Source organism: Paralichthys olivaceus, chromosome 13 (assembly GCF_024713975.1).
Source record: "Paralichthys olivaceus isolate ysfri-2021 chromosome 13, ASM2471397v2, whole genome shotgun sequence".
In the NCBI taxonomy this organism is placed as follows: domain Eukaryota; kingdom Metazoa; phylum Chordata; class Actinopteri; order Pleuronectiformes; family Paralichthyidae; genus Paralichthys; species Paralichthys olivaceus.
Window position 1 is genome coordinate 1472632 of NC_091105.1, and position 21277 is coordinate 1493908.

General features: G+C 45.7%; 3 protein-coding genes across 4 annotated transcripts in view; all 3 read left to right on the forward strand.

Moving 5' to 3' along the window:
• Window positions 1–128: 128 nt before the first annotated feature.
• Window positions 129–4131, forward strand: mgat1a (alpha-1,3-mannosyl-glycoprotein 2-beta-N-acetylglucosaminyltransferase a). Its single transcript, XM_020112107.2, has 3 exons — window positions 129–468; window positions 1408–2328; window positions 2482–4131. The coding sequence occupies exons 2-3, from the start codon at window positions 1696–1698 to the stop codon at window positions 3178–3180; spliced, it is 1332 nt and encodes a 443-aa protein (XP_019967666.2). The 5' UTR covers window positions 129–468; window positions 1408–1695; the 3' UTR covers window positions 3181–4131.
• A 1142-nt stretch (window positions 4132–5273) lies between these two features.
• sh3bp5la (SH3-binding domain protein 5-like, a) lies at window positions 5274–12546 on the forward strand. The gene is made up of 6 exons (XM_069537238.1): window positions 5274–6008; window positions 6453–6515; window positions 7028–7156; window positions 8751–8915; window positions 9160–9333; window positions 10508–12546. The coding sequence occupies exons 1-6, from the start codon at window positions 5772–5774 to the stop codon at window positions 11027–11029; spliced, it is 1290 nt and encodes a 429-aa protein (XP_069393339.1). The 5' UTR covers window positions 5274–5771; the 3' UTR covers window positions 11030–12546.
• Window positions 12547–13221: 675 nt separating this feature from the next.
• gabbr1a (gamma-aminobutyric acid (GABA) B receptor, 1a) overlaps window positions 13222–21277 on the forward strand; it is a 59650-nt gene continuing 51594 nt past the window's right edge. The window contains exons 1-4 of one of the 2 annotated variants that reach the window (XM_069537242.1): window positions 13222–13558; window positions 16820–16906; window positions 17589–17653; window positions 18290–18428. In XM_069537242.1, coding sequence (XP_069393343.1) covers window positions 16828–16906; window positions 17589–17653; window positions 18290–18428 — 283 coding nt within the window. In that variant the 5' untranslated portion in view covers window positions 13222–13558; window positions 16820–16827. Of the gene's footprint in view, window positions 13559–13940; window positions 13987–16819; window positions 16907–17588; window positions 17654–18289; window positions 18429–21277 lie in introns of those variants that run through there. The other variant, XM_069537243.1, reaches the window with a different exon arrangement.

Consider the following 21277-nt stretch of genomic DNA (forward strand, 5'->3'; position numbering starts at 1 on the left):
TTAATTGTATTATATTATATAGAATTTTTATTATTTTTTATTTATTATATTTTATTTTATTTTATTTTATTTTTTCGTGTTGTTTTTCTTCCGAGGAGCACGTGATTTCTCAAGATGACAATCAGGGCGGGACTTCCGCTCACCGCCTCTAACCAGGAAGTCGTCGTGTTGCTTTTCCCCCTTCACCTCCTTCTCCTCTTCCTCCTTCACCTCCTCCTCCTCCTCCTGCTCCTCTTCCTCCTGCAGCTCTGCCAGGAACCAGACTCACTAACCGGGGGGCTGGGAAGTTTCTCCTAAGTCGGTAAAAAAAAACTACCGGGGTTCAGTTTCTCACCGGCTCCGCCCGCGGCCTCGGTCTGTGCCGCTAAACTTTGCCCGGTTGTCATCGACGGAGCGGCGGCGCCTGAAGTGTCCCCGGGACGGAGAAGTGTCCCCGGTGTCACGGGGGAGAGTCTCACGCGGTCTGTGGTAAGAGCTCATTTCACTCCGTGTTCGAACCCTGTGAGCCTCCGCTGGTCCACTGTTCCCCCCGGAGCCTGAAGTCACGGTTAGTGGAGGCTCGTGTGAAGCGGCCACAGGTGATCTCTGGACCATCGAGTCATCACTTCACCGCTGCACATGTGTCACATCTACTTCCGTGTTGCTCACCACCGACTGTCAGGAGGATCCACGAGAGGCTTGTTTTTATCGTTACATCGCAGACATCTGAAGTTTTCTGCTTCTTGTATTGAGCTTTTTTTTAAAAAAACGACTGGTTTTAAATTGTGCATATTGATTTATTGTCCCTGAACCGACCTCTGTGGACGAGATGTGCTTTATAAATACACACCTGCCTTCCCTCACACGAATCATAGAAACACAGATGTCTGTGATTTAGAGACTGTAGCGGTAGTTTCCTGTTTTAAGTTCCCAGAGTCAGAAATGTTTTCCCTCAAGCTTTGTCTGAGACAAGTCTCAGTCACTTTTAAGTCTAAATAACCCAGCGCTCAGTGGATTGACTGGACAGACACATGTCAGTGGCAGCTGTTTAAATAGTGGATCAATAGTTTCAGTTGTTTTTCGAGCAGAAACTGTGAAACCGAGACTGCACCTTCTCCGGTTGCAGCGTCTCTCAGTATTTGGACTAAACAAGACGTTTGACGACCTTTGACGCTGTGATCATTGTGTCATAGTTCATGTGATTTCCAAAGATTAAGAAAATAATGTGAATAATCAATACTGAAAATATTTTTGTTTAACCAACTCTAAAGACATTTCATTTCCGTATTTGCTTTAAAGAATGACTCGTATGTTTGATTACTTGGAAAATAGTTTTGGATCAATTTTCAGTTAATGGACTATTCACCAAATTGTTTAATCACTGCAGTCTTTATTTTCTGATAGTTCATCGTGTTCTTATTATTTCAGATGGAAGAGGATATTGAAAATTGAAGATCTGCCAGAATCACAATTCCCTCCAAGATGAATCCTGCCCCTCGTCATATTTCATCCAGCTGCACATTCACCGACACCGTCTTGTGTCTGCACAACTTCAGTAACCGTCAAGGTGTGACTCCACATCTCTGATCATGTGCTTGTGATGAAACACTGGCTGCCCCTCCCATATCCCATTCCTGTTGTCTGTGACAAAGACACGTCTCTCTATTCAGACCTGTCCCTTCTTACCCCTCCTCCGGCTCTTCGAGTTCCTGGGCCATGTTACGCAAGAGAGGCTCCCTCATACTATGTGGTGCATTCCTGTTTATCACCTGGAATGCCATAGTGGTACTTCTGCTGCGGGGCAGACCCGTGCCGGGCCTGTCGGGCGTGCCGACCCAAGAGCAGGGGGAAGTGGCTCACAGGCCTTCGATTGATGTCATGGGAGATGTGCTCCGTATGGCCGACGTGTTCGAGGCTGAGCTGGAACTGCAGAAGAAGATCCTGATCCAGATCAAGAGTCAGCAGTCACTGTGGGAGCCGTCGATGAGAAACAAACAGAAGGTCGTAGCCGCCCCCGAGCCCGTCATTCCTATCCTGGTGATCGCCTGTAACAGAGTCACCGTGAGACGCTGCTTGGACAAACTCCTGCAGCACCGTCCCTCAGCAGAGCTTTACCCAATCATAGTGAGTCAAGACTGTGGACACGCCGAGACTGCCGAGGTGATTCGTTCTTATGGAGATAAAGTTACTCATCTAAAACAGCCGGACTTGTCAAACGTCGCTTTGCGGCCAGAGCACAAGAAGTTTCAGGGTTACTATAAAATCTCCAGGCATTACCGCTGGGCTCTCAACCAAGTGTTCAAGACCCTTTCTCATTCCTCTGTTGTGATTGTGGAGGATGATTTGGAGGTAATCGTATTATCACTATTAAATTGGTCTTGTTGAAAAGTTTATTCTTTAATAACTGAGTAGATACTCTTTGCATAGGTTCCATATTTTTCAGCTGATAACAATTGATCTGTCATGTTTCACACAAAATGAATTATTCATCTGCTACTCTAGGTGGCACCAGACTTCTTCGAGTACTTCCGCTCCATGCTGCCACTCTTGAAATCCGATCCGAGTCTGTGGTGTGTGTCAGCCTGGAATGACAATGGCAGGGACGGCTACGTGGATCCCGGGAAGGCTGCTGTGCTCCACCGGACCGACTTCTTCCCTGGTCTGGGGTGGATGCTCCTCAGGGAGGTGTGGGAGGAGCTGGAGCCGAAGTGGCCTGCTTCGTTCTGGGACGACTGGATGCGTCAGCCAGAGCAGCGCCGCAACCGTGCCTGTATCCGCCCAGAAATCTCACGTACTTTAACGTTTGGCCGTCAAGGTGTGAGTCTGGGTCAGTTTTATGACAAGTACCTGCGCTACATTAAACTGAATGCCGAATTTGTGCCTTTTACAAAGTTAGACCTGAGCTACTTGAAGGAGGAGACGTACAAAATCCACTTTGAGAATGAAGTTTACACTGCTCCTGTGGTTACTTATGAAGACGTAAAGCAGGGGCAGCTGAAAGGAGCGGGGCCGTTCCGCCTTCAGTACTCAAGTAAGGACAGTTTCAAAGTAATGGCCAAAAACCTGGGCATCATGGATGACTTGAAGTCTGGAGTCCCAAGAACAGGATACAGAGGAGTCGTCAGTTTCATCTCGAGAGGGAGGAGAATCTACTTGGCTCCTCCTCCAGGATGGACGCAGTATGATCCCACCTGGAGCTGATAAACCAGGAGGAAGCCTGTGTGCAGTAACCATTTTGTAATCTCCACAACACGCTTCAGACCTGGTGTTAACATCCGTCCTGAGTGATCCGATCTAAGTGGAGAGGTGCATGCAGCACGTTGATTCACTCATATCGTCCTGACTCTGCTCTCACACATACGGGAACTCACCGGCTAAAAATATCATTTTGTCTTCACAAAAGACAAATGAGGTTCGTGTTCATTTGCGTACAGAGCAGGAAAGTGAGCTTCGATCGCAAACCCATTTGAACTCGGAGCTGTCCTCTTGTGATTCAGTCTTTTAGGTCGGATGTTAACACCAGGTCTGAACGAGGCCTTAATGTCAGATGGGGAGAGCGTTCCAGACCAAAGAGTGACGTCCCGGAGCTTTCTCTTGAACGATGTATATACTCTGGTTCATTGTTCGTGAAGTTGCAGAGTGGTTTGTCCCTCTGTCTGGTGAAGGGATCATTGCCAATTCTACTCAGGTCTTTTTCATTCCTCTAAACACTTCGTACAGTGTAGGATTCAGCCTAAACAGTTTGTTAGCCACAACTGCTGTAATTCACCAGAGATATATTTTTATACAATGCTAAATGTGCACATGACATTCAGTAATGCATTCAATGCAATTACCTAATTTGCCACTTTTTGCTTGAAATATTTGTAATTCCTGGTAGCCTATTTGAACTGTTTATGTCTGGTACAATTATAAACTCAGAATCTGTGGTATGGTTGTTTATGGTGTTGGTGACTGGTCATAACTGCATTATAACCCGTTGTTAGATTGTTTTTGTCTTTTATGAAAATCAGTTCTTCCGGCTTACATTTGATTTCAAGTATTTTTTTTAAAAAATGATTCTTTGTTTTATTTCTTGAAACCTTGATAATTTTTAAACTGCAATATTTCTGTGTTTGTATATTTTTTTGGAATTAAATAATCAGTAAATAATGTTGGCTTTTAATTTAAGTTTTATAGACAAGATTACTGTGTTTCCAGTTCATATTATGTAATGTGCTAAAAATATCATTTCAGGGAGTCGGGTGAGGAGACAAACACTTCAGTAACAAACCCTCCTGCAAACAGACACGACAATTACTTTCTTCAAATGCCAATTCATTTGCTTGATAATTTACTTTGTATGTCACTATTTAAAAAAAACAGGCATGTGCAGAAGTTCAGGCTCTGAGTGTAAAGTAACTCCATCTCCTTTGCCGACTGTTGAGCACGGAGGAGGAGATATTCTGGTTTGGCGTTGTGGTACAGCACGTATCACAGCGTGCAGCTTGCAGTAGAGTCTGTATATTCTTGATGTAGGACCCCCCCCCCACACTCTTCCCTGCACATCAATTTAAGTTCTGAGATATTTGAGGCTGACTTGCAGATCTTGTAGAAGCGACCTTCTTTTCATTTTCTGATGATTGACTGACTCCTGCATCCAGAATTTGAAATTGGCAAACTGGAGGAAGTCGCCATCGGCACATGTTTGTGGAATAAAAAGTAACGAGGGCATTAACATGTGAAGAGACGTTCTGTTTTATTTTCAAAAAACCTCTGCACACAACTGTTCATGATACTAACCAGAGACTTTAAAACTTTTGTAGGAGGAACAAATTTAAATCCAGCAAAAACGAAACTAAAGAATGCAACGATGACATCAGTGCAAAGTCCACAGAAAAATCAGAGAAGGATAAGGAAATGATAAAATATAAGTAGTGTACACGACTGAAAGGATAACGACTGTATGAAGAACGTAGATAAATACTGAACGATTAAAGAGATCAGAGTGCATCGAGGTAATTTACAGACATAAACGATAAACAGTTAAAATGAATAAGAAGAAGATGACAGCACATGTAAAGCATAGTAAATGTACATATAGTGTAGTAACATACAGAACAATATATATATACTATGTTTACTTATATACAGAAAATAAAGTATAAAGTAATTAATACTAAAATAATACCATGTTCCTAAGAAAGCAGAGGTACAAGTAAGTAAAAGGAAAGACAATGAATACTTTTCTGTTTTTAAGTTAACTACCTGTTAATAAAGTTTATTCTCATCGCCCGTGACAGGAGTCGAGTTTCGGTCTACGGAAGCCGCACAGGCCCAGACCCGGATGCAGCCCCCCCCCCCCACCCTTCTCGTCTGTTTACCTCCGTGGAAACGATGATGTGAGACCGACACCGTCAGCGAGCGAGTCCGGCTACAGGGAGCGAAGACCCGGGGAGCGATGGAAGGAAGCTCTCGCGGCTGTGGAGGACACCGTGGTGGACCTCCCGCCTGCTGCAGCCTCGGTTCTCACCCGTGCTACTCTAACGGGCGGCGTTAGCCTCTTAGCATGCTAGGCTAAGCTAAGCTAAGCTCCGGGCGGCTGTGTTTGACCTGATATGGAAACCCGTCCACGGGCTCCACCGCCGGGACTGTTCGTTACTTCACTCCGGCTCACCGACGCCCACACGGGGCCACCAGGAGCGGGCGTGTAGATTATTATCGCCGCCGACTCGTCCGCTGTGTGAAACCTGATTTATTTTAAAAAAATTTAAAGCTAACGCTGCTTGCTAGCAAAAACTGTCCGGCCTGGGATGGAGCCGGGCGACTTGCGGGAGAGCCCCGCCGGGTCCGGGGAGTCCGACGCCGGGGACTGGAGAGAGGGTATCCCCGGTGGGGACGGCGAGGAGGAGGAGGTCAAGGCTTCCGAAAGCAACGGAACCACACTGGAGGCGGCCCTGAGGGACTCCTGCGGGGAAAGTGAGAAGCAGAAAGGGTGCGGAGAGCCACTGCACAGCCCGTACGAGGAGGAGCTGGACCCCAGGATCCAGGTACGAGGAGCCGCCACGTTTCAATGACACGCCGGTGTCAAACCACACGATGCTGGTGCAGCCGTGTTAGAAGTTAATAATATAACAATATTCATTTCATACAAGAAATACAGCTTTACTTAAAATAAAGATGTTAATGGGAGTTTACACGTTGAAATGTAATTAATGTAAAACAACAGATTACATGAACACACGTTGAAAGAAATAAAGAAATTCAATTGGAAAATAAAAGTTATAATAAGTTTTCCTTTAATGGGCAGCAGCTTAAAATATTATACTGCAGATTAAAAAGAAAGAGCGTTCATAGAAACATGAAGGACTGAGATTAATCATGGAAAATGTAAGGTTGTTCATTTAAAATATATTTCAAACATATTTTGAAACTGGTCAACAGAGTAAGAGTTTAATGCATTTATACATTATTTATCTTTTTTTTTCCAACAGGACGAGTTGGAACATCTCAACGAAGCCAGTGCAGAAATCAACAGACTGGAGCTGCAGCTGGATGTGAGTACAAACTGTTTTTATATGAATAATTTCATCAGCAGCAGTTTTGATAGAAAGTTAGGGGACAAACATGTTCTGGTTCCAGCTGCTGACGTCGTAGGATTTCACAGTTTTGACTTTGCAAACTGAATATCCCAGAGGATTTTTTGTGTGGCCTCCTCTTTCTGACATTTTATTAATTAAGGAAAAAAGGGATTGTGAATATAAATATAATGTTAAATAAATATCTGCCTGATACATAATTAAATAAAAAAACTTTTGATTTTGACGAAAGAAAACTCATTAAAAACATTCACCACCACCCTGGGAACTGTTTGAGTCCCTGTCGTTAAATATTTTATCGGCCCACACAGAATGTGCTGATCAATATCAGTATGATTTACGCACGACATTGAAAAAAATGAGAACTAGAAATTCTATTGCTGCTGATAGTCTGACGCTCAGTGAGACCTAACCCGTCATTCAATTACAGGTAAATCTAATCTTGTCATATTCATGCATTAACCATCCAGGACGCCAGATCAGGGTACCGGAAGATACTAACCGAGTCTGCCAGGAAGCTGAACGCTCAGAGCTCTCAGCTGGGCGGCTGCATAGAGAAAGCGAGACCGTACTACGAAGCTCGCCGCCTTGCAAAAGAGGTAAACACAACCAATATACAGAATGTGTTTGAAGCGCTGTGTGAGTGAATGTGTGAATCGTAGATGCAGGAATCACACACATGCCTTGCTTTAATGCTTGATCATGGGCGTGCCGGATGCTTGGTGCGGTTGTCATAACGACAACAAAGTGTCCCTGGGCGAGACGCTGACCTAAACCTGTTCCTGAGGGCTGTGCCGGCGGAGCGTGAACGATCTGTGATAGACGAAGCACCGTGCATAGAGCCGCTGAATAAATGTGTGTGTGAATTGGTGATTGTGACTTGTGCTGTAAAGCACTTTGGGAAATTGCAATATAAATGCGGTCTCTTCACCCGTTGGTTGGGTTCGTGTTCAGCACTTAAATGCATCTTGGGCTGAAGTAATCACAAGTGGAAAGCTCTCAAATTCAGGAGGAGCTCCCAAAACACATTGCAGAAAAAAACAGAATCCAATTGTTGAGGTTAGCAAACGGAAGGAGGTCGGGGATAAATCTGTCTGAGTACGTAGTTCAGTCTCACTGTGGATTTTCCCAAATTGTTTTCAGTGTGTACACAGCTGTATTATTCCCCTACATCATACATTCTGTTCTGTGTGTACATATAAGTGTTGATAAATGATGACAGGTTAAACAAATGTTTTCAGCCTTCAATCCTTCAGCCGTGTCTTCTGATGCTGTTCAAACCTGGTATTAACATACGTCCTGAGAGATCCTCTAACCTGCTGCAGTTTCACAATGAATTCAAAGTATTTTTAACGTTGCTCCATCTTTCCCATACACTGAATTATTTGAAGCCGTCACCAGAATGTCCACACTCACCCACACACAAAGATTTTCTTTCTTCTGAAATGGGTGAAATCTCCTCCTGGCTCTGCTCTCTCTCTGCTCTCTCTCTCTCTCTCTCTCTCTCTCTCTCTCTCTCTCTCTCTCTCTCTCTCTCACTCCGTCTTACACTGACACACTCATAAACACATCGACCTCGAACGTATCTTAATAGTCAGGAGTCGAGGAAGTGAGGCCTGATCACAGGAGAAGAGAGGAGACACCTCCAGGACACATTTGAATCCTCGATATGAACAGGAGAAGTTAAAGCCGTTCACTTGGGATCAAATGACAGGATTGATTTGAATACCAGGTCTCAGCAGAGTCATTGAGTGTGTCCCTCCTCCTCCGTCATCACTGGTGACTGTATTTTTCTCAATGTAGAAGTAAATCTGAGCAGGGAAGAGAAATCTGATCACAGCTGGTCATTCAATATGCATGTGATGTTCCTTCCAATGCCAGGTGTGAACTGTAATCCATCTTAACCTGATGGAGGCCTACACACAATCTGGATACGAGACACTTGCTTTCTCCCTGTCGGAGCGTTATCTGCGTGAGATTAGCCTCATGGGAAATCAGAAACAGTTTTATATATATAAAGAATTCTACCGTTTTTTCTTTTCCCTCTTGAATATGTTATTGGCCTGATGGGTTTACTTGATTTACAAACACGGGTCGACAGAGATTAGATTGTAATTGGGATTAACAGAATGGGTCGTGTGCTTGTCACGTTCAACCTGTGAAGACTGTAAAACCTCTGTCTGCTCTCTGTAGGCACAGCAGGAGACCCAGAAGGCAGCTTTGAGCTATGAGAGAGCTGTTTCTATGCACACAGCTGCCAGGGAGATGGTTTACGTGGCAGAGCAGGGCCTGATGGCTGATGGGAAGAACACCCTGGATCCCACCTGGCAGGAGATGCTCAACCATGCTACCTCCAAGGTAATAAAAACAAACCTTACTGATTAGACGTTAGTGCCAACATCAGGATTCGGTTGTTTGATCAAGTACCAGTAAGAGAAGTTACCATTTAACAGAGGAAACCTTCAATACAAATTCAGAGCCAATGTAGGAGACGAGTGATGTGGACATTCAGGGTCTGACTCCGTTGACGTCTTCCTCTGTCCTTAATGACCTAATCTTTTTTGTGTCTGTATTAATGTCCCGCTGGTCTCGTCTGTCGCAGGTGAACGAAGCAGAGGAGGAGCGCCTCCGCAGTGAGCGGGAGCACATGCGCGTCACACACGCCTGTCAGGAGGCCGAGGCTCGAGTTCAGATGCTGCAAAAGTCCCTGAAGAGAGTCATCCTGAAATCCAAACCTTATTTTGAGCTCAAGGCTCAGTTCAACCACATACTGGAGGTAATGCAGACATGCAGGGCCCACGAGCACCACGGTACTCAGAAGATGATCTGTGCCGTGTGGCGAGTGCTGGACGCACACTCTGTTTCATGTCCTCACAAGAAACATTTGGTTCTGTCTGTGTAGTCAAGTTGTAAACAGGTCTGGATATCAGCGCTGATCGCCAGATGGTCCAGTCACAAAATCCTGGATTGATTCATTTTTTAATGGCGCTATGATTCAGTTACATCAGATTAACACTTATGTTGCGTAAAACGCTTCTAAGAATTTCTGATAAGAGCTTTAGTTTTCTTCTTCGTCCGCAGAGGATTCACAGCGCGAGTATTTCACACATTTGTGACAAAAAATAGACGCGTGCTAACTGTAACACGGGAGCACGGGTGTGAAGAGCAAAACTCAACCCCAGCGTGGAATAAAGTCAGCAGGAAAAACCTGAAAAAAAAGTTTCAGCCTGCACAAAACCACATTTCCTGTTTGTGAAGAAAACAATTATTTTCTTGCTAAGTTGTAGAACAACTACGACTCAAATGTGCAAATAAACAAAACTTCTAACGAGCATTATTCATATAACTTTAAAAAAACAAACAATTCAGCTTGGTGTGGACTGTGGGCAGCGGAATCTGGGGGTCTCCTCACTAATCCACCCGTGTTGACGAGATATCAGTCTGATATCTGCAGACAGCTGCTCCACACACTGTTCAATCGACTTCCACAGATCATTTCTCCTCAACAAACAGAGATCAGATCAGCGTGCAGTCTTTTTTTAGTCCCTCTCATAGATTCGCCGTGTGATAGCTGGAGTCTGCTAACCACCCTGAGTCACGACAGTCCCATAGACGGCAGACAGTGATATAATATAATGTGACAGATTACTGTCGTGACTCAGCTGTCAGCCGCGTCAGGATTTAACTTTTTTGTGGACGTTGTAATATTTCAGTTTTTACAAATATGAAGCTCAAACTGAACAATTTAAAGAAGCTACTGCCGATGAACGTCCTGATTATTCCTTTTATTTACTGTCAAGATGTAAATATGCTGCTGAGTCGGCAAAACTGCTGTAATCTATCCTGTGTCCTATAGATTTACTAAAGTCGGTAGTTGTTGGTTTCTGTCTGGCGTTTAATCAATATTAAAATTGATGGTGATAGTTGCTGTGCCCTCTGTGTGACTCCAGGAGCACAAGGCCAAAGTGCTGCAGCTCGAGCAGCAAGTCGCCAAAGTGAAGACTCGCTACTCCATCGCCCTGAGAAACTTGGAGCAAATCAGCGAGCAGATCCACGCTCAGAGGGGGAGGGACCAGGTGGATGGAGGGCGCCCCACTATGTGCGGGGGGCGGAGTCCCCCTGTCGGAGCTGAGTCCGACATGAAAGAAGAAGAAGGTGGAGCCTGCGGCGGCGGCTCGTCCGGGAAAGATCTGGTGGAGAAATACAAGGAGAGTGAGAATGAGAGAGAGCGAGAGCGATCCGGATCTGATTCCCTCTCGGTCTTCAGTCTGCAGACCATCGCTTCCGACCTGGAGAAATACGACTCCATCGAGCACCTCGGGGACCTCAGCGATGTGGGCAGCGTAACTGGGGACGAGAGTGAGAAAGAGCGAGGCGCGGTGATGGACAGAAGAGAGAAGCTGATGGAGGCGGGCGCCAGGGAGCGACAGCAGCAGTTCTACAAGCAGCACCACCGCAGCTTCAGTTTGTGAGGCTGTGCAACAGATAACGACAACTCAACACAACACCCCTCACACATAGATCCCCCCAGAGTATGAGATAGTGAATTAGCTAACACTGGAGCGATGCGGTCATAGTTGTATGATACTTGGTGTTAATAAGCACACTCGCGATGACTGACAACACTTAATCCTAAAGCTGACATCGATCACGGTTAACGCTGCGGCCGAGCCGGAGCGTCCATCCCTCCAGGACACGTATCCTGCATATTCACTCCCTTCAAGGGATTCTGGGTAGAATTTGCTCCTGGAGCATAAAGGAACAACAGAGAAAGATCAAAAGACTGGAAAAAAAAAAAAATTCACGAAACCCTCCAGTGTTTCCCCTCCAGTCGCGTCGAGTCTAATCAGCGGTGGCCTCGAGGTAGAGGGTCACACGGTGTCCCGACACACGCCGAGGTCTGCGCTCGCATCCACCCTCGCTGAGCTAGTTTGCCGGGAAGAATGACAAAAACGATTCTGTCACCATAGAGTGAAAGCATGTTCCGAATCCACACTCCCTGTATTTATTTGCAACGTGCTGCAAGTCGTGCTTTTGTTCTTTTTCGGCACAAGAGAATGCGTTTTTTGAAAATTCCTGAAACGATGAATAAGAAACGGGTCGAGTCTGATGGAGACTGACTGTTTCCACTCCGACAGCATGCACTCCCTCTTATCAAAACAGACATGTATTCAGGGTATATATGCTGAAACTGACACAACTCAAGCTGAGATGATGAAGCTCCTCCACGGTTTCTTTATTTTTAGGTCTTAATGCTGTCGTCTCTCGATGCTACAAAGCCTTTCCCCCCCAAATGTGTATTATTTGGATATTGTTTACATTTGACACAAATTCCACTTCCTGGTTTGCCTTGTCCTTTTTCAAAAAAACTAAAAAAAAAACTACCCTGGTTGTAATTTGTGCCTTGACACAGAACAAGTAACCGACTTAGCATGAGTCTTAGTTTGTCGTAAACTTATCCGTAGTTCTGTTTAGAACCATTTCACGAACAAGTGTTTGCCCTGTATTTTAAAAAAAACTACTAATAATCGGACTCACCCAAGCACCGTTTCTGATGAGACTTGAAGAGCTATGATTTTATTTTTGGGATTGTTCATTTTAATTCCTGTGTTTTCTTCTTTTATGAAATTGTACTTTGATTGTCACAGTGCACGAGAACAGCGAAGTCCAGGAACGACTTGTAAATGTATGTAAGTATTACAAAGCTTGAAGATATTGAAGATATCCTGTACAGGTGACGCGTGTTGCTGATTTGAATATTTGACAGTTGTGTTGTTTTTTTTGCTGTACAGATGTTGTGGATAAATTTACCCACAGATAAATGTGTGTGTTTTAATCATTAACACCTCTCACCCTCACGTTTGTCTTAACGACTGGTCTTCTGCCTTTTATTAACAGCATTTCTGAACTAGTCAGAATGCCTCTCACCTGTTCCAGTTAATGCATTGTCATCCTCTATAATCAATAAAACAAATCATCCTCGTCTGCAGCTCCTGTCTCTCATATTTCAACATCTCGGAGGATTTACCGGACGTGATGGGACGTGTGCTTCTCTTTTATTCCTGGGACGGTGAGAGACGGCGAGGGGGTTCTGTCTTCCCCCAGCCTTCCCTCAATTATTCAGCAGATGTATAAATATGAAGCCTGGTGCTGATCTCAGAATAGATGGCACAGAAAAGACACAGGGAGATAAAAAGGAAAGAATGAAGTCGACGGGCTTGGATTCAATAGATGACCAGTGTAGTAGAAACGACTGATGGCTGCTTGGTTGACTTAAGCTCCAAGGGGCTTTGGAAAAGAGCTTAACAGTGTAGTCAGTGCTAACACCACAGCGCCATCTCTGCACCTCCACCCGTGTCGTCGTCCTGTCGTGAGATAATTATTCACAGTGGGATGAATCCACGCAGGCTTATCATGAATCCAAAGCCCCGTCTTAGGATTCATTATCATATACGTGTGTGTGTGTGTGTGTTTTGCAGTTGCGGGTCTAGACCTTGTTTCATCTTGCGGGGTGGGTGGGGGGGGGGGGGGGGGATAAATGCGTGAGAGAGGGACTGTTACGCACGGTGCGTCTCCATCATGACGTCGTGAATTAGCTCAAGATTGTAGGAGGAGGAGGGGGGAGAGAGGAAGGGAGAAGAGGAGGGGAGTGAATCGGTGTTTCGTCGCTCATGCGTTTGTATATAGTGCATGTATATTTTTTTCTACGGGATCTTGTTTTGGGTTTTTTGTGTCATTTCTTACCTTCGCCGTGCGTAATTGCAATACGTGGAGACGCGCCGAACGATTTCGCTTTTGTAACGTCCTGTTTACGCACGGAGCAGCTCGCACATCTATAGCCATATTAACACAGCCATAAAGAACAATAACTCAACAAGACACCGCTGCAAAGATGCACATTTCTACCAAATAATCCGGCACTGGGATTATTGTTGATATTCCCTGGCGGCTGCAACCCAGAGGACGGAGCGCTATCTTGACAGGGCGCATCGAAACTAATAGTAAGTACACATGCTACTGCTTTGCTTCGGGGAGCTGGATGATACTATTGCTGCGTTTATTCAGGGGATCGATCCATTCCAGTCGCAGGTGATGGACACAGATGCCAAAAGCCTCATTCACTCTGTATGCAGAGGCCATGCATTTTCGATGGGCACACACAGGCCACATTTGTTTTGAGTTCCCTCCTGCAAGAGCCACCATCATCCTCCATCTGCAGGAGGGGAGCGACGGCTGATGTTATCGTGGGAGGTTTTACGCGTTTTAAACCCACTGGAGCTTCTTCTGGCACATGACACGTTCATTCCAGACGCCGAAAGATGTGTTCATCATGTGCGGGGCTCCTGTTTTAACACGGTCGGCCTTCCTCTTCCTCGGCCACCGCGGATTCCCTCGTCAACAGCCGACAAGTAACTGCCGACAGCATACGGTTGGTGGCACCCTCACTGTGAACCCCACGTCTCGGTGGTTCATGCTCAGCCGTGCGCAAAAAAATGCACCATAAGTCTGGTGGTGGTGGTTGGTGTGTATGTGCGTGTGCACGGAGGGTTTCTGGTTCTGCAATGGACCCGGATCAACGCCTTTGGCTGCTTCCGGCGGTGTAGACACGCAGGAAGGCAGGTGTGTGTGTGTGTGCGTGCGTGTGCGTGCCGTGCGTGTGTGTGTGGAAGCACCGTGGGAAGCCTTGGTTGCGTCCCCGAGCTGGAGGCCAGTTGCCGGGGCCTTACCCCTCAGTGTCCCCGGTGCTTCTGCAGCCTCAGCACCGGTGGAGGGAGTCAGCTGGGCGGGAGCTGGTCAGGCTGTCTCACGCACACACACACGCGCGCACACACACAGTTTGCTTTCATACAACTCAGTGTGTGATCCCTGATATTAATGACTCCTGCTGGGCTGTCCTCCTCCCTCACCCCTTGTTTCCCCTCACCCTCTGCTGCCTCCCATCCCTCCATCCCTCCATCCATCCATCCCACACAGGACAAGACACACACACACACACACACACACACACACACACACTGGTGGTGTCTACCTCCTGCCTCCTGTCAGTGAACTCTAAAAATACACAGGATAATGCTAATGAAGTATCCAGCAGAGTTTGTCGGTCTTCCACAAACAAGCCTCGCTGCCATCTGTCTCCCTCACTGTGGTGATTTGCGTTGCTTTAGGACCCCCTCCACACACACACACACACACACACACACACACACACACACACACACACACACACCATCACCACCACCACCCCCCCACTGCCTTGTTAAGTGTGGGAGTGTGTAGGATTTGTTTATGTTTGTGTGACAACCTCATAAAACAACATTTATTATTCAAAACTGCAAATGAGCAGCCATCGTAGTGTTTATCATTGATGCAGTCACTTTCTGTGTGTGTGTGTGTGTGTGTGTGTGTGTGTGTGTGTGTGTGTGTGTGTGTGTGTGTGTGTGTGTGTGTGTGTGTTTCCCCCCCCGCCTATGCCTGCACTCGAAGGTGCCGTGTCTCACGAATCTCGAGGGTCTTTTGACTTCTGACTCGTTACCACAACACCCTCGTTGTGTAATTGTAAATTTACTCACATCCCAGTTTCTCTGCAGCTGGAGAGGTGCAGCGTATGTAGGGTGGGGGGGGGGGGTTGTATAGATCCTTTTCGTGGCTGCAGAGGGGGGGGGGGGGGGTGCATGGAGTGTGGTGGTGGGTGTAGCCTGGTCGTCAGTATAACACACCCAAACCTCTGAGGGGACAGTCGGTGGTCGAGTTGCACTGTGGGTAATGAAGGCCTCTCGATCTGCTGCTTATTGTTTTGATTGATGGATTAAATGTTCCCAACCCTCAGTTCCAGGGACGGTGCTGTTGGTTTGTCAGCTGCTTGGTTCAGATGAATCCTGCAAACTTCACTCATCCCCTGACTTTCCCTTTAGCGCCACCTTGAGGTTGATATTTTTATTTCTGTTACTATCAGGATGAATTTCATTTATCTTAAAATCTAGTTCCACCATCAGGTCCAAAGTGTCCAGTACTTTGGTTTGCGAATCGTTTGTAAAAAAAAAAAAAGATGGACGACCGGCCTGTACTTCGTCCCACTCTCCAGAAATGAAACCTAAATATCCCCGATACGAACGCCGCCATCTTGTGCCATTTTGAGTTAGCCCGTTAGTGATCAGGGGGTGGAGCCACGGAATTGAGGTCCTGCTGATACACATCCATTGACATAGAGGAAGCAGGGTTTATAACCTATACTGCAGCCAGCCATGAGGTGGCGGTAGAGATGCCTTTGGCTTCACTTTTTCTCCGCTGCCATGCCGCCCATCGTAATCTAGAGTCACGATTGGTCGAGCACGTGTTTCGACAGAACCTTGATGCTACGACTCTTTTCCTGTTCGCTACTGTCCAGACTCTGGCTTCAAATGCACAAGATGGCGGCGTTTGTATCTGGTGGAAGGACGGCACATGGGCCGGGACAGAACCCAGAAACTTGGGCCCTAGATCTGGACAAAATGGTGGATCCAGGAGTTTTTATTTTCTCTTTCTTTAACATTGAGAGATGCACATTCACAAAGTTCTCAGACGTATTTAGAGAACTAATATCCATGAGACTGTAACGTCTGTTGGGCCTTGGTGGACTTCTCTCTGAGTGCCGTTCTACTTTTGTTCCTCTCGGTTGAAACGTCCGTGGTGAGTCTGACGAGGTTACAGAGCTCCATCAGTTTATCCCACAGGTTCCCCGCCTGTGAGGCTGGATGAGTTATTTCACCTTGTACAGTCAACACATCTAAAAGCACCTTTCTTTTTTTTTTTTCCGCCTTTCAATGGAAAGATTTTGTGTCAAACGGTCAACATGAGCTGTTTTACCTTGACATGAAGAAAACATCATTTGACTCTGTGTGAAATGATTCTGTGAGCAGCCACTTTTCAAAACCATCACTATCGGAGCCGAGACCCCCGCGTACACGAGGCCCTTTTGAAACGGGAGCCGCACTGGAAACACAAACAGCAGCAGAGAAGTGGACTCGTCTCACAGCTCGTCCTCTCTGTGCTCAGCCAGGCAGGTTGATAAGGGAGGTTGGTTTGTTTTTTTTTAAAGCCAAGAAGTTGATGCATCTCTTTTTTAGAAGGACGGCCGTGAAACAAAAATGACTGTGTCCAAGGACGTAGGGTGTAGCATTAATACTGTAGGACGATGTTCTGTGACTTCTCGTCTCTGTCGTCCTGCAGAACCTTCACTTCCCTTTGACATGTCAGTGAAAACCTCTCTCTTCTTTCTCTTTCAGATCCAGAGATGGCGCGGCTATTGTTTCTGATTATTCTCTTTGCTCTTCCGTCTCGTGTTGTGCCCATACATAATTCATCAACTGGAGGTAATTCGTGTGTGAGTGTGTGTGTGTGTTTGCTGTGCGTGTCTGTTTACAATATGCATTAATGGACACAAGTATCTCCGCAGAGATTTGCTAAGTGACCCGAATGAAGCTCTGTAATTTGTGCAGTGCAGAAAATGTCGGTTAAATAGAGCTCACCAGTTTGGTGCCTGAGGTAAAATCCAGCCGTAATGTTTTAACCATCCTCTGTAGATATCCCACAAGCTAGGAGAAAAGATGCTATATGCTCCAGCTGTGTTTTATTTGTGTTATCAATGAGAAATTCTTCACTACCCACAGTCCTCAGGCTTAATAGTGACGTCTCTGATTGGTGAAAATCATGTTATGCTATGTTCGGTACAAAGTCAGATTCAAGGAGAAGTGCGCTGGAAGATGTTGGAAAGGGATCGTTTGCAATGGTTTATGGGATGCGTAGTTCCTTCCCTCTAAAAATAATTCTATACTTAGTCTTGTGATGTCTTACGGTCACGATTCGTCTCGGAGCTGCAGGTCGGTCAGCAGAAATGTCGACAGAGAGAACAAATAAAAAAAGTACTTCCAGAACCAGAGCTGTTCAGAAAGTGGGATATATCACGTTGCTGTCACAAATCTGGACACAGATCTTTTCTTCTCTTCTCGTCCCACGTTCTCCATCGTTCATCCTCCTTATTTTTGTCTTCTTCAGGCTGTGCCATCATCCGGCCTCCCAGGGACGGGGGGATCCGCTACAGAGGCCTGACACAAGAACAGGTACAGAGAAGTTACTACGCAGCAGCTCACCTGTGGACTCAAACATGTCACTACAGTCGAGCGTAGCCAGATGTACAATCATCTTAGTATTTGTACATTAGTTCCACACTCTGTACGTCCACCAACACTCTGCATCACATGGCTTCTATCATCAAACTCTGCACACTTGTACAGCGAAGGTCAAACATTCACGAGATGGAATCAATAGATTTTCTGAGTTGATTCTGACTTTAAAGCTTCTTCATTCCACACTGCAGCAAAACTGTGGTTGGAAAGTGAAAGACCAAAATTCTCTGTAACCGAGCCGTTCAAATGTTTGACACGTGTTTAAAACACACACACACGACACAGACTCACACCTCGACACCAACGTGACACATAAACCCTGAGCAGTCCATCCTATCTCCTGTATCAACCAGAGAGGAGGTGGAATCCAGAGTGTGACAGCCCATCAATTCAGACAATATTGCCGTGAATTGTTCCAAGTGGAGCGTTATTGTCGCCGCCATATGGCACAAGACGCCGCAGCTCGGAGACAGAATGAAGAGGGTCCCTGTGTGAATTATAATAACCGGTTTGAGAGAGCATCAATCACTCCTTAATTGTCGTCTCTCCTCTCCCGCTTGTTCGTCACAGATCCGCAGCGTGCAGATCCTCCCCGTGGATTATGAGATCGAGTACATTTGCCGAGGAAACCGTGTGATCGTGGGGCCCAAGGTCAGGAAGTGCTTGCCCAACGGCACATGGACGGACATTACCCAGCACAGCAGTTGCTGTAAGTCCCCTCCTCCTCTCATCCCCCTCTTTTTTTTTATCCCGTCATCCTCTCCTGTTTTATCGCCTCACATTTTTTTATTTTCCCTGACAAATCTTCTGTGGTGTAATCATTTCAAACACGTCCCACGTTTCAAACTTAAGCCACAATTAAACAAAAATAAAACCTCAGTTGTTTTGACAGCCTGTCACTGCCTTCCCCCCGTTTGCACTTCGCACAGAAGAAACTGTGAAATACCCTGCAACCTTTTTTTTTTTATTTTCTGAAGTCGAGGATTGGAGTAATTTTCATTCTCCGCGGCTACTTATGAAAATCCACACTAAAGAAAAGTGATGCAACTGTTAGTCGAGCTCGGAAGAATTCAAAACAGAAATTTTATTGTTCTGGTTCTTTGCACCTTTTTTAAAACAACCTGGTTTTGGGGCTAATTTGAAGGAACCATAAATAAAGACGTCTCCACTTCCTCCCACTTTACAGATATTAAATTAAAATATTCTGGATTTTAACGCTGCCAACTTGCACATTTGGAACCAGAGTAAATGGTCTGTATTTATAAAATGCTTTTTTGGTTTAGGTTTACTCAAAGCCCTTTATTCACCCGTTCACACATGTGCGACACTTCCTCAATTAAACATCACTCACAACCATCAGGGGAAATCTTGCGTTCTGTATATCACTCTAGGACACACACACAGTCGATGACCCGGTCTACCTCCTGAGCCACAGCTCCCCCTAGAGTCTGTGCAGTGGCCATCGCAGGATGGAGACCAAGCACGAGTCAGTCTCAGCTGTCAATCATGACGTTTCACCGTGTTTCTATAGCAGCAAATAACTAATCAAAACCAAACTACTACTACCAGAGAATAAAATACTCTCAAACATACATCAGTGTGATGCTAAAATGACGTCCAAGTCCTATCCGCTAACATGGAGGAGGCAGGATTCATAACGTGCACTGCAACCCACCACCAGGGGGCGATGGACACGATTTGGCTTCACTTGTGGGGAGTCGTCAGGTCGTCCATCTTTACATACGGTCTCCAGGAGCAACATTATCCCCCTGATGCTGAGGACACTTATTTACACGTCCAGTGATTCTGCAGCTCGGTGACTGTTGGACGGTGGACGTGGTGGACGTGCTGTCCAATAATCCTCCCTTCAACTGTGTTCCTGGGCCCTGGCAGCTCCTGAGGGAAATCTCTGGCTCTTTGGCAGATAAACGCTCCACTTGCTTCACCAGCTGGTCTGCGACTGTGTGTGTGTTTGTGTGTGTTTGTGTGTGTGTGTGTGTGTGTGTGTGTGTGTGTGTTGGCTTGTTGGTGGCGAGCAGGTAGAGCACAGGCACTGATCTGAAGTTTTTTTTTCTGGTTGAAGCCACCTGCCTGCTGCAGCACAATGTGATGCTGTGAGAGAGGCGAACAGTTAAGATCTGCAGGACTGAGGGGAGCGCTGACAGTCGAGGTTCATGACTGTGAATAATTTCACACGGTCGGTTGATGTTAAAGTTTTTCTAATGAAGCAGCTTCAGACCTTATTTTATGTTTTAGCTCCTGACCGCTGGTTTAGTGGACGAATGGTTTCTTTGTTTTGGTTGGTAAAAACACAAACCACTCAATAGATTCCCATGAAACTTGGTAGAACGACAAACAACCGGTTCAGTTTTGGAATGGATCTGGATCTCTGGGTGGATGCAGGATTCTGTTTCAATCTCGATAATATTGTGCATTTTCCCCCCGAACAGATTTCGTTGAATTCTGATCTATGAATGGATTTGTCCGTTTGCTGAACACTGTTGATTTCAGCTTTTTGTCTGTATCACACCTGACGTTCTCCAGAGGGTCAGTAGAGCTGCTATCAGACGTGTACTGGACTCGGCAGTTCCTCCGTTTTTTTCTCGGGAGGAGGTGCATGTGTCAGATTGAGACTTTGCACTTTATCCGCCTGGCCTCACGGTACGAAGTCCCTAGAAATCCAGGAGAAGTGTGAACACAGCAGGGGATCCCCCAGATGTTCATTGGGAGTCGCTTCAGAGATTTTACATTTAGGACATGGTTAGAGAATAAAGAAGCGTGACACCCACAGACCGGATGTTATGACTTTTTATTATATCATAAAATGATTTATTATTTTCCTTTTATCGTATTCAGGATGTTTCGTTGCTTCTTCAGGGTCTAAATCTTTATTTTTGTCTGCAAACTTTCCTCCCAAAGCCAATTTTCACTCTGAAGCTTAGATGTAATTTCTACCCGGATCACATCACCACTGCCTCTGCAAATACCAGAGAATAAGACCAGTGATCTAATCAGAACTCTGCTATATCTCTGTTTTTGTTCGCTCGGTCCCTATTTAACATCAGTGGAATTTAGATTTCCCCAGAGTTTCTCCAAAGCAGGATTTTTGTTTTCTCTGGCTTATGTAAGTGAGCAGGCTGCAGTGTGTGTGTGTGTGTGTGTGTGTGCGTGCGTGTGTGCGTGTATGTGCACTCGTTTGCTGGAAGGAAGATTCAACAAACTCTGCAGATAAACAGAATTAGATTCAAGGTCTCTGCGTTTTGTCAGGGAATCAAACCAAGTCCAAGCTTTGGCCTCATTTATCTCTCACAGGTGATCAGCACTAATGGCTCCTGTTACATATTTAGAGACTTCATGGAATTTATTCATATTAACTTGTGTCTCCCTTGTTTTTATTTTCATTCTGATTAAAGTAAGTTAATGTTTAAAATGTCATCTATGCATGGCTGGAAAGGGGGTGGCACAGCGGTACAGTGGTTAGCACGGCCCCAGTTCGAATCCTGGTTCGCCCTCTGCTGGTCATTCGAGAGAATGCAGGTTTTAGGTGCTTTCACAGTG